Raw genomic sequence first — 14694 nt, 5'->3', positions numbered from 1 at the left:
GGGTTGTATTCCTGCCAAGAGTTGTCTGTCTCCTACAAGGTCGCATGTTTGACAGTGCGTTTGGCAGGGAGCGGATGGATGGGGTGAGGGAGAAAGCCTAGTCTTACCTGGCTTTATAGCTCCCATTATGCTCCACCGAAAGTACGGCATCCCTTTAAGGGCAAAACTTCATCGACCAAATACCCTAAAAAGAATGAAGAGTTAGTACCTGAAAGGAATTAGAAGCACCAGCTAGGAAGATGGTGTTCAAATCTTACCAGCCGGTTCAGGCACCCAGTTCCAGCTCTACCACGTTGGGCAGCGGGTTCACCCCCAGTGAACACAGGGCTGGTGGGCGGTCCGAGGAGGCGAGGGGCGCTACGCATGCCCGCGCATCTGCGCCTCAGGGCCCAAAGCCTGTGAGTTCACACGCACGCCTTCCCACGCAACCCTGCGTGTTTCCCCAGTGCGCAGGCGCCCGCTGAGGGGGCGGACACAGCTGTGCATGTTCGGAGAGGCTGGCGGGCATGGCGGCTGGCCCTGTGCGCGGTCTGGCTGTGGCCGGTGGAGGCGAGAGTAGTGAGAGCGAGGATGACGGCTGGGAGATTGGGTATCTCGACCGGTCGGCTCAGGTAGCCCAGGAGGCTTTGTTTTGACTGCACCTGGATCAGCCTCCCCCGGCCCTTGAAGGCCTACCTCGTGAAACCTCTTATTACCTTGCCTGTGTTTCCCCAGTGGAAATAACAGGCTTTTGGACTTCCAACAAACCCTCAGTTTTCCCGTTTCCCTACTGTTCTTTCCATCCGATGTGCTTCTTTAGGCTGTCAGTGTAGCTCTTCACTTGGGTTTGCACCCATAGCCTTACCCATTTCCCATTTCCTTTAAAGATAATTTTAGTCATGAATTCTTTATGAACGTTGTGTGTTGCATTCCCCACCCCCAAGAAGATGTATGTGAAACCAAACATTTCTTCTTGATGTAGTGGAAATGAAAATATGTATAACAATTTTTTTTAACTTTCTCCTTTTTTAGAAATTAAAAGGGCCATTACTCCCTGAGGAAAAGAATGAAACATTTAAGAAAGCATTGACCACAGGAGATATTTCGTTGGTCCAGGAGCTCCTAGATTCTGGTGAGAGATAAAGGATAATTTCAATCTAACACAGTTGCCTACCTTCACAAGAGTTCCTTATTTTAAAAGGTTTGAGTTGCTTTTCCAGTGGAAGCACAATGAATGTTAATGTATCAAGTGTTCGGCATATCTTACTTGACTCTGAGTTCTCTTTGCCTTATTTTCTTCCTCTACCCTCAAATTTGGAATGTACCCCCCCCCCCCCGTTTGCTTCCTTCAGTTATTCTACATCTTTCAAGAAGCCCTGTTCTGACTAATCCTACCCCACCCTGGTAGTTCCTACACATTTTTCACAGCATTTACTATGATATGTTTCTCCAGATTTTTTTCTAGGTATGTACATTTAGTTATATTTTTCCTTTGTGCTGGGTGTGTATGTGTATAATGGGGCCTGAGGTAGGAATCACAATATGTGGGTATCTGTTCCAGCTTTATTGCCTACTCATTGTGGTTCCTTGGGAAAGTCATTTAAGCTTCCAGAGCATCCGTTTCTCTATGTAAAACGTCATAATTCTGTCCAGGGTCCCATAATGTTTCTCTGTGATCAAATTAAGTTTTATTATTTTCTTGAAATATCTGACATAGGAATGTGAGTTGTTGATAATAATGATTGAAATTACTGAAGGAATAACAGGCATTTACTATCTACTTGTAGGTACAAAACATTCACACAAAATAGATAAGTGAGCTTTTATATAGCAAAACGTTTTTCTTATATGCTAGTGACATTGCATGGTTTAGTGAAAAGGGAATCATTTTGGAAACAGTACGTTTCTGGGTTTGATTACTAGCCCTGCTATTTGATGACTCTGTAATCTTGATCAAGTTATCAAACCTTCCTAAGCTTTAATGTCCCCCTTTTTCAAATGGAGCTGCATAATATGAAAGGGTTTGGGGGGTATTAAAATGAAAGAATGCATAAATAAAGATCTTAGAACATACATACAATACATAAATATTAGCTGTTGTAACAAAAAAGCTGTGTGACTTTGTGGACAATAGAACTTGAATTTGTAATTGAAGAATGAAACTGTATAAAATTTGAGTAATAGAAACAGGCCTAATGCTTAATATGAACATAGACAGGAGCATGCATAATGCTGAGGGGAATGGAAAAGGCAGAAATTTGCTTTAGAAAAGAGAGTTGCTTGGGGCTTCATTTTGTAATGGGACTAAGTGCAGTGAGTCCTTTTAGGTGGAGGCTCCTAAAGGATTAAGACTTAAAAAGACCTACTGGTAAAGTAGTGAGCTTTTTAAAAAAAGTGAGCTTTTTAAAATTTGTTGTTAGGGGCGCCTGAGTGGCTCAGTCAGTTGAGCATCCAGTGTCGGCTCAGGTCATGATCTCATGGTTCATGGGTTTGAACTCCGCATCAGGCTCTGTGCTGATGGCTCAGAGCCTGGACACTGCTTCAGATTCTGTATCTCCTCTCTTTGCCCCTCCCCAATCCATGCTCTGTCTCTCTCAAAAATAAACGTTAATTTTTTTTTTAATTTTGTTTTTAATTAAAAAATTTTTAAAGATTATTTTTCAAAAGCCAGTAACATGTAGGTATAAGTAGAAAGATACCTTTGTTCCTACTTTCACCCCCAGCATTCCTGAAGTCTTACTTCCTCAGGTAACTCTTCTTTTAGTGTTTTCTAGTTTCCTTCCAGATGTCATTATTTCACACTTCTAAAAATATTTTTAGGTTTTTGCCTTTCAAAGTTATTCTTAATTTTGATACATATTTCTGCAGCAGTTGAAAATTTTAATAAAAAATGAGCATTCCCTTTGAGTCAGCTACTTCTAACAGTTTAAAGATGTCTCCAGTTTTTGTTATTCTGTTAATATGTTCAGTTATCTTTAAATTATAAAATATTTCAGACATTCTAAAAGGTATGGCAATTTCTCTCCTTATTCCTGGAGATACCACTTTCCTGTAGTTGGTATTTATCATTCCTATGCATATCTTTATATTTTTATTCAATGTGTGTGTATCCCCAAACCAGACAGTGTTACTTTGAATGTTTTTGAGCTACAGTCATGTACTATGTCGATCCCTTTAAACTTAGCATTTTACACTATGCCTAGAACATAATAAGTGCTTAATAATTTACTTTTTTGAGCATTAAAAGGTAATGATGATGGAGAATTTTTATATTAAAGTGCTACATTTAGGGGCGCCTGGGTGGCTCAGTTAGTTGAGTGTCCAACTTTGGCTCAGGTCATGATCTCACAATTTGTGAGTTCAAGCCCCATGTTGGGCTCTGTGCTGACAGCTCGGAGCCTGGAGCCTGCTTCAGATTCTGTGTCTCCCTCTCTCTGCCCCTTCCCTGCTCATGCTCTGTCTTTCTCTGTCTCTCAAAAATGAATACATGTTAAAAAAAATTATTTTAAAATGCTACATTTATTATCTTCTTCACATCTTTTCCTTTTTACCTTTGGTGTCACAGGTGGAGCAGTAATGTCAACAAGGAAAGAATAATGAGAATATAAAATGATCTTTTTTCTCATCTCATTCATATGCTTTCAGTTACAGTAGTTGGAAGAGGAAAATTGATTAGAGAAGACTAGTTAGGCTAGCAGTGTATGTATGTACTAAGATGGTTTTATTTTGTTTTCTCCCAGGAATTACCATGCACCTTTTATCAATTAAAGTTAGGCCGTTGGGAATTTGACATATATAATCTTTCAGCAACTTAGTGTTCCTACAGAAAAAAAAGTCAGATTCTCCTCCCCACCCCCAACAAGTTTTCATTCCTTTGTTGAAGACGAAAGTGATGTGACCTTCATCTTTGCAAAGGGAACACTTTATAGCCAGAGACTATAAAACCTATAAATTATAAGGCATTACAGAGAGGCCTACAGTGTTTTTCACATACAGGTTTTCTTTCTTTGAAGCAGAAAAAAGTTCTGGTTTTTTTTCCTTAATATTAGCAAATATTTCTTAGTTTGAAGAGAGAGATTTCCACTTAAGACCTTATTATAGAAATGACTTTACCTAAGTTTAATGGGTTGTCTTCACTGCCTCATTGTATCTTTGTCTTCATGTCACATTTCCTGTGCTCCTGTTCAGTCCTAGATCCAAACCTAGATCAGTTGAACCATTTTTTTTTTCTTCTTTATATGACCAAACCAGTCAGTGCTGTTGGAGAAAATCAAACGACTCCAGGGATTTGTATCATTAATGATTTGAGAATTCTAAGGTCTGCTGGCTCTTGTCCTTTCTTAACAGTTATTATCTATCTCTTCCTGTCCTGTTTTGGATAGTGGCTATTTAAAACTTCTTCTTGGGGTGTCTGAATGGCTCCATCAGTTGAGCATACGGCTCTTGATTTCAGCTCAGGTCATAATCTCAGTGTTCGTGGGATTAAGCCTTGAGTTGACAGCATGTAGCCTGCTTGGGATTCTCTCTCTCCCTCTATCTCTGCCCTGCTCACATGTCCTCTCTCTCTCTCAAAATAAATAAATAAACTTAAAAAAAAAAAACTCAACTTTTTCTTACTCCTCAGGCCTGATACCTCATCTTTTCTTCTCTTTATTCTAGCTCAGTGCTTATTTGATTTCTCAAAGGCAGAATCAGAGAGTCATTTTTTAATTCTTTTCCATCACTTTTTAAAGCAGCTTTAAATTCTAATGAATTTTGGAATTTTTGGAATATCCTTTTGTATCCCTCTCTCTGTCTCCACTGCTCTTGCTCTGACTTTTGCATAAACATCTATCCTCATAACTGGTCTCCCTGCCTCCTGTACCACTCTAAACAGTGATACCTGTGTTGTTTTTGTAATACAGATATAATGATGTCAATCCCTGGCTCACACAATGCAGTCTGTATTTTGTAATTTCTTCTGATAAAGTCCAGGTGTAACTATTTTCTATTTTTTTCTGAAACCATTATTACTAAGATTCTCTTTAGTTATAAAGTATATGATATATGTCACTATGAGCAATACTTTAAGCATATGAAGGTGGCAATGATTTTTCTTTTGGTGGGGAGGCTGTTAAAAGCTTGTTTTTATATTTACAGGCCTTAGTGTAGATTCCAGCTTTCGGTATGGATGGACTCCCCTTATGTATGCTGCTAGTGTTTCTAACGTAGAGCTGGTTCGAGTCCTGTTGGATAGAGGTGCTAATGCAAGCTTTGATAAGGGTAAGATGTTTTAAACATTTAAAATATGTGAATATTTACTGTGTATATATCTGTGTAGAAGCCTAATTATAGTCTTTTTAGGGGTGGTGATGTACATTTTCCATGTTCTGTTTTTATATATTCACTTTAAAATAAACCTTTGTCCTTGAAAAAAAATAAGGTGAGATGTTGCGGTAACTTAACTGATTATGTTTACTGTGATTTTCTCGATTCCCAAGCAGCTATTACATGAAGTGAAAAAAATTAAAGCAGTTTGAAAAACAAACCTTCATATTAGTTTTATTATGTAATCAAAATACAAAACCAAATTAAAAATCATAAATATTTTGGAAAAACTCTTTCCAAAGAGGTAGTAGATTCATTTGTATTAATAACTGGTTATGTCATTACATACCTCTAACTGTGTTGGAGAGTTTGAGTTATTTTTAAAGGAAAAATGCATTGAAAGAAAACATTAGAAAGCTGATAGTTTTGTCAAAAATTACTTGAAAATCAGTCTTTAGGGGTGCCTCGGTGGCACAGGCGGTTAGACTCTTGATCTCTGCTCAGGTCATGATCTCACAGTTGGTGTGTTCAAGTCCCTCATCCGGCTTTGTGCTGATGGCATGGAGCCTGCTTGGGATTGTCTCTCTTTCTCTCTGCTCTCCCCTGCTTGTGCTGTCTCTCTCTCTCTGTCTCAAAATAAATAAATAAACTTAAAAAAATGTTTTTATAAAGAAAATAAGTCTTTAGATTTTAAAACTCTACTCTGAATTATATCACTGAAGGTTGTTTGAGAGGTAGCTTATTAAATCCATATGTGTTTTATTGTTAAATAATTTCTACTCAGTACTACTTTGAATGCTTTTGAAAAAATGAGCGTATGTGCAAATCCAGTTAAATTATTTTATGGAATTATTCCAGTAGGCAATTAAATTCATTTCATAATTCAGATATAAATTTCATTTTAGAACTAATTTTCACATTAATTTTGTACCTGTGTTAGATATTTGTGAAACCATTTCTATGCTGTTTTCTTATCTATGTATTTTGTACAAATTCCCATCTTATCATTAGTTTTAATCTGCTGCTATGATAGGTTTTTCTTTTTATTATGTCATTTAAAAATATCACCCCTTGGGGCGCCTGGGTGGCTCAGTCGGTTGAGCGTCCGACTTCAGCTCAGGTCACGATCTCATGGTCCATGAGTTCGAGCCCCGCGTCGGGCTCTGGGCTGATGGTTCGGAGCCTGGAGCCTGCTTCCGACTCTGTGTCTCCCTCTCTCTCTGCCCCTCCCCCGTTCATGCTCTGTCTCTCTCTGTCTCAAAAATAAATAAACGTAAAAAAAAATTTTTTTTTTTAAATATCACCCAATGAGGGGCACCTGGGTGGTTCAGTTGGTTAAGCATCTGACTCTTGGTTTCAGCTCAGGTCATGACCTCCTGGTTCATGAGTTCGAGCCCCACATTGGGCTCTGCTTGGGATTCTCTCTCTCTCTCTCTCTCTCTCTCTCTCCCCCCCCTTCCCTCTCCACCCCTCTCTTGCTTGTGCTTATGCTTGCTCTCTCTCAAAATAAATAAACTTAAAAAAAAATTTTTAATAAAAATTTAAAAAATACCACTCAATGAAAGCAGTACTTAGGAATGAGATTTATGAAAGTGTATAAAATACTCTGCTCAAAAAAATTAATAGTTTTCTTACCTACAGAGAACTAATGGTTCCCAGAGGAGAGGTGGATGGGTGGAGGGGAGGGATGAGTTAAATAGGTGATGGGAATTAATGAGGACATTTGTTGTGATGAACATCAGGTGTTTTATGTAAGTGTTGAATCACTAACTTGTACACCCGATACTAATGTCACACTGTATATTAACTGGAATTTAAAAACTTAAACTAAAAAGAAAGAAATAAAAGCTTTCTTTCTCTGCTTATTGTAATCAGAGGGATACCTTACAGTTATAAAATGTAGTAGTTTATATTTTTCACAGCATGTTTACATAAATTCGTTTATATATTCAACAGTAGTCCCACCAGGTAAGGAGGGAAGATTCCTATCTATAAATTAGGTCTTCTGAGATGTTAAGACATCACTGCAGTGACAGTTTATCAGTGGCAGAATTGAGACTAGAATCTTTATGCCTGATCAATATTAAACCACTGATGTAAACCATAGCTGTCATGGCCTATTTTGAATTCCCCTATTCTTACCTGAAAAGTGTTTTTGTTTTTTAATATACTGTGATCTCTGCTTGTGGCATAGAGGCCAAGAGAAGAAGGTTTTTAGGAAACAGGTGATTCCAGAGAGATCAAGAAAAAATGACCAAAAAGAAACCAAAGGATATGGCAGTTAGTTCATTTTCAGTAGGATGGTCTGGATAAAAACCAGATTTCACTGAGATGTCAAATGAATGAGAAGTAAAGAAGTGAAATCAGATAATATCAATTCCTGTTTTTTAACTGCAAGTTCAGCAAGGCAAATTTTAGTCAGCCAAAAACTATTCACCTCCAGACAGCATCTCTACATAGAGTCCATGTTATTACCCCTTCCCTATTTTCTTGAAGAAAAGGGAATAGGGAATGGAAATTAAGAAATGAATTGTAGATGTATTTTGGAAATTAAGGCAGTTCATCTCTGATGTCATTTTTTGGTGAAGGAAGACAGTTACCTGCTAAGAGTAAGAGATTTGGAAACAAGTTATAAAATGTTAAGAGTATGGTAAGTATTTAGAATCTTTTGAACGGTCAAAGAAGTCTGTTAGATATACTTCTTGATGTTGGGCTGGGGGGTCCTCACTTTTCTTTACAGATAAGCAAACTATTTTGATAACTGCATGTTCTGCACGTGGCTCAGAAGAACAGATCTTGAAGTGCGTAGAACTACTGCTCTCAAGAAATGCTGATCCAAATGTTGCTTGTAGGTAAGAGCCTTAATACGTATTCAAAAATTATGGATATTTTTATTTGATTATTAGCCTGTTAAACATTTGATAGCATGATTTTTTAAAAATCATGAACAATTTGTGTTTACTTGGCCATTTAGTTGAATGAAAATAGGTCATACAGTCATGGTTCCAACTGTATAAGATTATCACAGGAAGGGCATATCATGAAGGTAGTCTTTCAGATTTTAATTTTTAGAGGAATGTTCTAAGAATTTGAAGTGAGAAGGAAATGAAGACAATGAACTATATCATTTCCTATGAATCATATACTCCAAGGAACAGTTAAGCTATAATATTTAAACCTTTAGTATTCTCTCTGTATAACAGTTACCTGCTAACCAATTCTATACAAATATTAAAAATTTCAAATAATACATTGAAATGTTTTAATTTTCCTAAGAATTTTCCAATTATGTTGTTTCATATAGGTAACAGTGCCCAGATGTGTAGAAAACAAGCTATAACTGTATCTTGGATCTGTTGAAATGTCAGTAATTTACAAAATAAATCAGAAAGCTTAAAATTTCATTTAACAACTTCTTTCTTAACCTGGCTTTATCTTCGTGTTAAATCTCTTTCTGTTTTATTTATTCTTCAAAATTAATAGAGTAGGAAGTAGGCTTTCTAACAGAAATATGTCTAGCATGAATAGAATTATTATTCATAATTCATTAATTCAAATAAGGGTGATCTAGTGCCTAATATATAGAGGTAACTTTACTTGATTATAGAAGTTTTTGTTTACCTGATGTAGTTTCTTTGACACCTAGACAGAAGGTGTCTGTTTTGTCTCCCAGTGGACACTTGGTAATATCTGGAAACATTTTTGATTGTCACATCTGGGAGATTCTGCTGGTGTAGAGTGTACCGCTGACATACTGGGTAGAGGCCAAGGATGCTGCCAAACATCCTACAGTACATTGGACAGCCTCTCAAAACAAAGAAGTATCCATCTCAAAGTGTCCTGATGCCAAGGTTGAGAAACTAGTGTGAGAAAAGTCAGGCTTATAGAGTGGATAATCAGTATTTAATGAATAAAGATTTTTTAAAGATCTGGAAAGAAACTACCTGCAAATTTTTAGCAAATTGATTCACAAGAACTTTTATTCTGTCATATATGGTATAATCCCTAGTTACATATAAATTTTGAATTTGACTGTACTTTGGAATATTTCCAAGATACATAGCTAAAGTAAGCCTCAATAGGTTCTATAGTTTTAATTTTTACATTTAGAAGTGGGTTTTGATAAGATTTGCCTTTCTGGGTTCAATGGGAAATTGTTTTTTTTTTTCTGGTGCTCTTCAATTTTTATTTTATTTTATTTTTTATTGCTTCTGCACTGTATTATAGAGAGTAAAGCCTTTACCCTCCCAGTCACTCACTGTCTTGAAACACACTGAAGGAAGGTCAAGCAAGCCATTGTTATAGGTTCTAGACTTTGCTGCTTCCAGAAGAACTAGAAGGTATTTTTCTTTGATACACAGGATATATTTGGGAAAAAAAATATTCCATTTGAATTAAAATAATATCACATTCGCATCTCAAGCTAAAACTACAGGGCAGCCACATAATTTCAAATCTGAAAACTGAAATTTCAAAACTGAATCTGAAAGAATATAAAATTTGGATGGATCTGTACTCAACTAAAATGGAGAATTATACTGCATGGTTGAAGAAAAGAACAATCTGCATTTAATTAACAAATATGAGAAATACCTGAAAAACTTTTCAATTGCTTTTATTTTCATGCTCAAATCATAAAGCAGTGAAATAATTGAATTGTGTTTTCTTGCATAAAATGAGGATCTTAATAGAGCTGAAAAGAATAAGTCATGGGAAATAGTGCTTTTAGGCTGCAGATTTTATAAGGATAGCATTAGTGAACAGATGGGGATAGTGTGGTGACAGCATACAAGAAAAAAATCTCAGGACACAGGAGGAGTGCAATAAGATTTGGTGGAATTAAAAAAAAATTTTTTTAAATGTTTGTTTATTTTTTTTTTTAATTTTTTTTTTTCAACGTTTTTTTTAAATTTATTTTTGGGACAGAGAGAGAGACAGAGCATGAACGGGGGAGGGGCATAGAGAGAGGGAGACACAGAATCGGAAACAGGCTCCAGGCTCTGGGCCATCAGCCCAGAGCGTGACGCGGGGCTCGAACTCACGGACAGCGAGATCGTGACCTGGCTGAAGTCGGACGCTTAACCGACTGCGCCACCCAGGCGCCCCAAATGTTTGTTTATTTTTGACAGAGAGAGAGAGAGAGAGAGAGAGAGAGACAGAGCATGAGCGGGGGAGGGGCAGAGAGAGAGGGAGACAGAATCCGAAGCAGGCTCCAGGCTCCAAGCTGTCAGCACAGAGCCCAGCGCCGGGCTTGAACTCACAGACCGCAAGATCGTGATTTGAGCCGAAGTCAGTCGCTCAACTGACTGAGCCACCCAGGCGCCCAAAGATTTGGTGGAATTTTATAGACAATTCATTAGCAGTGATAAAAATCAAAACCTATTAGAAGATCAGGAATTTTAGTTTCAATCCTTCTCCTTCCTACCCCTAACCATCTTTTCTTTGTTTTGCTTCATTGAAAAATTTTTATAATGGTAAAATGTGTGGTAAGAACATAAAATTTGCCATTTTAACCATTTTAAGCATATAATTTAGTGTATTTTTCTACTATAAACTTTTGCCCCAGGCATCTGAAGTTTGCAGCCTTTTGAGCACTGCTCACTTTTCTAGCCTGAGATCTGAGCTGAGCTAAGTAGAGACAAGTAACTTCCATTTACTTCCGATACATGTGACTATCTACTTTTTTTTTTTTACCTACTGAATTGTTTTTTGGGAAATCACATTTGGTGTTTGTTGCTGTTTGTTTTGCTGAAACACTTTAATGCAGCTTAGTCATATTTAGCCCTAAACACAGGTGGCCTGCAATCATACTACTTGGAATTTGACAATTGTGCCATAGTGTGGACTAATATTCCTTTTTTTTTCTTTTTATACTGATAATGTAGTTACCAGTGACGTTATAAATTATTAAAGTTTAAAAGGTCTATATTAGATTATTGGATATATGATAAAATTTGAAACCTCCAATCTAGCCTTAAATTTGGAGTTGAAATATTTGTTAGAGTAATAATAGTAATTATAAAGTATATATAATTAACATTTCAGTTTTTAGGAATTGTGTGGGTTTTTTTCCTTCAGGTGTTCTGAAACATTTTCTTATATTAAAGGATATGTATTTTTTTTTACATTAAGGGAGAAATTTTTCTGGCAGAGAAGTTTATTATATTCCGATTGCTCAGACATGAGATAAAGGTTTTGTAAAATCATGTGGCATTTTAATTTTCATAGATGTTTTTATTATCGTTGATAAGACAGTACACATTAACTGATATCCAAGGTTTTGACGTAATCATTGTGGGATTGTTAACTTATTGAATGTTACTGCCTGTGTTAATAGACAGAAAATACTCTGGGAAAAATTTTACTTTCTTTCTCAGAATATAAATTTAGTTGTAAATGTCACTGGAGCAGTTTGGTAGATTGAGGTCTAATTCTGCATTACAAGATTAACTTGTTTTTTAGTCATAAGTAAATATGTAACATATCTTTGCTCTGAAAACATAGACTGAGGGCACAATAATAGTCTCAGAAAGACTTTTTTAAAAGAGCTTATTTAGAAAGCAGTACTTGAAATTGTTATTTTGTGATTTTTTTCCTTCATGTAGATTTTTATAAACCACCTATGCATATCCTTTGTGAATCTTTTTATTTACCTGTGTTCTCTTTATCACACATAGCAGCTTTGTTAGCAGTTTTATATGTATGCAAACAGTGACAAATACCTTAGTGTTGCCTTGCATTTAGGGCATGGCATTAATGTTGCTGTTCATATACCTGCAAGTCTAGTTAGTCCTTTTGGAAGCACAGAATGGAGAGGATAGAGGTGAGAAAAGCTAGTTGATAAAAGCCCTTGACACTAACCTCTGAAAACAAATGCATAGAAACCAAGACCTTAAAACAAACAAACAAATACCTTCCAAATTCTTACTTGACTTTGTTTTATTGGTGTCTAGCGCCAGTGGTAAGTGGTGTGGTGGCTGCTAAAGCTTCCACTTGGAAGAGACCCGTAGCATTTCTTCGATTTTATTGTGATCACATGGTCATATCTAGCTTCAAGGGAGTGAGGAAGTATAATCTTACTGTGCCACAGGGGAACCAGGAATATTGGGTGGACCGTTCTGATGATTTACCATGTCACCCTAAGTGTATTTTCTTCAGGGCATAACAATTGTATTTCCTTTTTACTGTATGTTCAAAGTAATAATTTTGAGTTTTGAACATAAATTTGTGATGAGGAAAATTGGTATTTATCTCAAACTTTTTCATTCACTTTTATATATAATCTGTCCCTAATTTGTTCTTTATAATGTCTCTTAAAATTGGGGCCCCTGAGTGGCTCAGTCAGTTAAGTGTTGGGCTCAGGTCCTGATCTCATGGTTAGTGAGATATTGCCCTGCATGGGGCTCTGTGCTGACAGTGTGGAGCTTGCTTGGGATTCTCACTCTCCCTTGCTCTCTGTCCTTACGCATGAGCACGTGCACACAGTCTCAAAATAAATTAAATAAATAAATGAACAAACATACATTACAAAAATGTTATAATGTCTCTTAAATTCTTTGCAACTTTGATATTTATAATTCTACCTTAAGGGGTACTTTAATAGCCTCCTAAATGACATTTTTGACGGCGCTATGTCTGTACTTTAGTCAGTCTCGTCTCCTGTTACCTATAGAACACACTTCCTTTTGTCTATTAAGTAAAAGCCAAAATTCTCTGCAATTTGATCCCATCTTAATTATTTCTCACTACTCTCTAGTATCTAACTTCTTTTTCATTTTATTTCAACATTATTCCTCAGATACACAGCCATTCCTACCTTTATGTTTTTCCTTTTGTTATTCTTCAGTTTGGAGTATCTTCTTCTTCCCTCACTGTGCATTCAAATTGTGTCTTCAGGTGCCAGATTAATAGTCTATGATGCTTTCCTGTGTTATTAAGCCCACAAGAGTACTTTTGTTCATAAGCTATGATTTTGGATGGGTGGTTATCTTATTGAGGACACTCTTCTACATCTCATTGTTCTTTCATTGTTTTCCTGTAGGAAAGTCTGGATTTCCCTATGAGCCACTTGACTACCCTAGTACCATACATAGTTTTTTATTCCTTCACAGTTCTTTCATGTGATATTTATCAAGTTCTTATTGATTTTAATAGATTTGTCACGGAATGATCATTTGTCTCTTTTATTTCCAAAACGTAACTGTGTTTGTGAAGTAATTCACAGTATATGTGAAGTAATACATTAATCCATTTATACCACAGAAAACATGAAACATGACTTAGATGCTGAATGTCTGGGTCCAAATACTATCTCAATAACTTGTCTAAGCTAATATAACCATTAAGTCTTTTTGAAACATTTAAGTCTCAGTTTCTTCTGTGATTGGTCGATGTGATACCTAACTAGCTAGCAAGGCAGCTGTGAGAATTGAAATAGGATGATGACTATGCAAATACTTAACATGCTGCCATTTCATAGTAGGTGCTTACCAAATGTCACATTTACTTAAATTGGTAGTATTTCCTGTGCTTTTATAAGAGCCACAATTTCTGAAATGCATATTTCTTATTGATTTATAAAATTAAACTGATGAGTTTATTTTACTGTTTTCCTTAAACATTTTTACCATTTTAACAAAACGTGCCTAAGTGAGCAAGTATATTCTTATCTTTTGTTTTGACTGAAATTTAAAGATGATAATTTAAGTATTTCAATATGATGAGTATCTGGATTATTAGTATGGTGGTTTAGGGGTAAATGAGAGTAGCTTAGCAAGAAAGAAAAGATACAGGATGTTGGCTAAATGGGAAAGTCAGGTACGCTATGACTTCAACAGTTAGTCTTTTAACTCTCTTCTAACTGCTGAAAGAATGATTTTTTTTTAAAGTGAAGCTGTAGTTTGCCTAACACTCCTCAAAAAGATGACCCAAGTAGTGAATATAATATTTTCAAATCCTTTGTAATTAGAAATTATAATCTGTGGGGGTGTCTTGGTGGCTCAGTCGGTGAAGCATCCAACTCTTGATTTCAGCTCAGGTAACAATCTCATGGTTCCTGAGTTCAAACCCTGCATTGGGCTCTGCAGTGGCAGTGTGAAGCCTGCTTAGGATTCTTTGTCTCTCTCTCCCTTTCTCTCTGTGTCTCCCTGTTTGAGTGCTCTTTCTCTCTCAAAATAAACAAACATTTTTTTAAAAGAGAAATTATAATCTATCCTCTTCAGATGTCTCTCTTTGAACTTTGGTATTGATTAGGTTTAGGTCACCATATACATTTTCACACACAAAATCATTAATTTGAAATAAAAACCAACCATATTTCATGTATTCTGACACATTTTTTCACATATCAGTTAACATCTCTGAAATTGGTTGTGTCTCCTGAAATTGATGGCGTCATACATCATGTGA

The 14694-nt window shown here is 36.3% G+C and overlaps 1 protein-coding gene and 1 long non-coding RNA gene across 6 annotated transcripts in view; one reads left to right on the top strand and one right to left on the bottom strand.

Annotated features, from left to right (window-relative positions):
• The window catches only part of LOC123606752, a 45810-nt gene extending 45442 nt beyond the window's left edge, over positions 1-368 (bottom strand). For all 5 annotated transcript variants that reach the window (XR_006716485.1, XR_006716484.1, XR_006716482.1 and 2 more), the window contains exons 1-2: positions 258-368; positions 108-184 (exon numbers count right to left, since the gene is read on the bottom strand). This is a non-coding gene — a long non-coding RNA (uncharacterized LOC123606752). The remainder of the gene's footprint in view (positions 1-107; positions 185-257) is intronic.
• Positions 369-448: 80 nt separating this feature from the next.
• The window catches only part of ASZ1 (ankyrin repeat, SAM and basic leucine zipper domain containing 1), a 51807-nt gene continuing 37561 nt past the window's right edge, over positions 449-14694 (top strand). Inside the window, exons 1-4 of the mRNA XM_045495403.1 lie at positions 449-611; positions 1012-1111; positions 5119-5241; positions 8027-8138. Of these exons, the coding sequence (XP_045351359.1) occupies positions 507-611; positions 1012-1111; positions 5119-5241; positions 8027-8138 (440 nt within the window). The 5' untranslated portion in view covers positions 449-506. The remainder of the gene's footprint in view (positions 612-1011; positions 1112-5118; positions 5242-8026; positions 8139-14694) is intronic.

Source organism: Leopardus geoffroyi, chromosome A2 (genome assembly GCF_018350155.1).
Source record: "Leopardus geoffroyi isolate Oge1 chromosome A2, O.geoffroyi_Oge1_pat1.0, whole genome shotgun sequence".
Classification (NCBI taxonomy): Eukaryota; Metazoa; Chordata; class Mammalia; order Carnivora; family Felidae; genus Leopardus; species Leopardus geoffroyi.
This window is presented reverse-complemented; position numbering and strand designations above follow the sequence as displayed.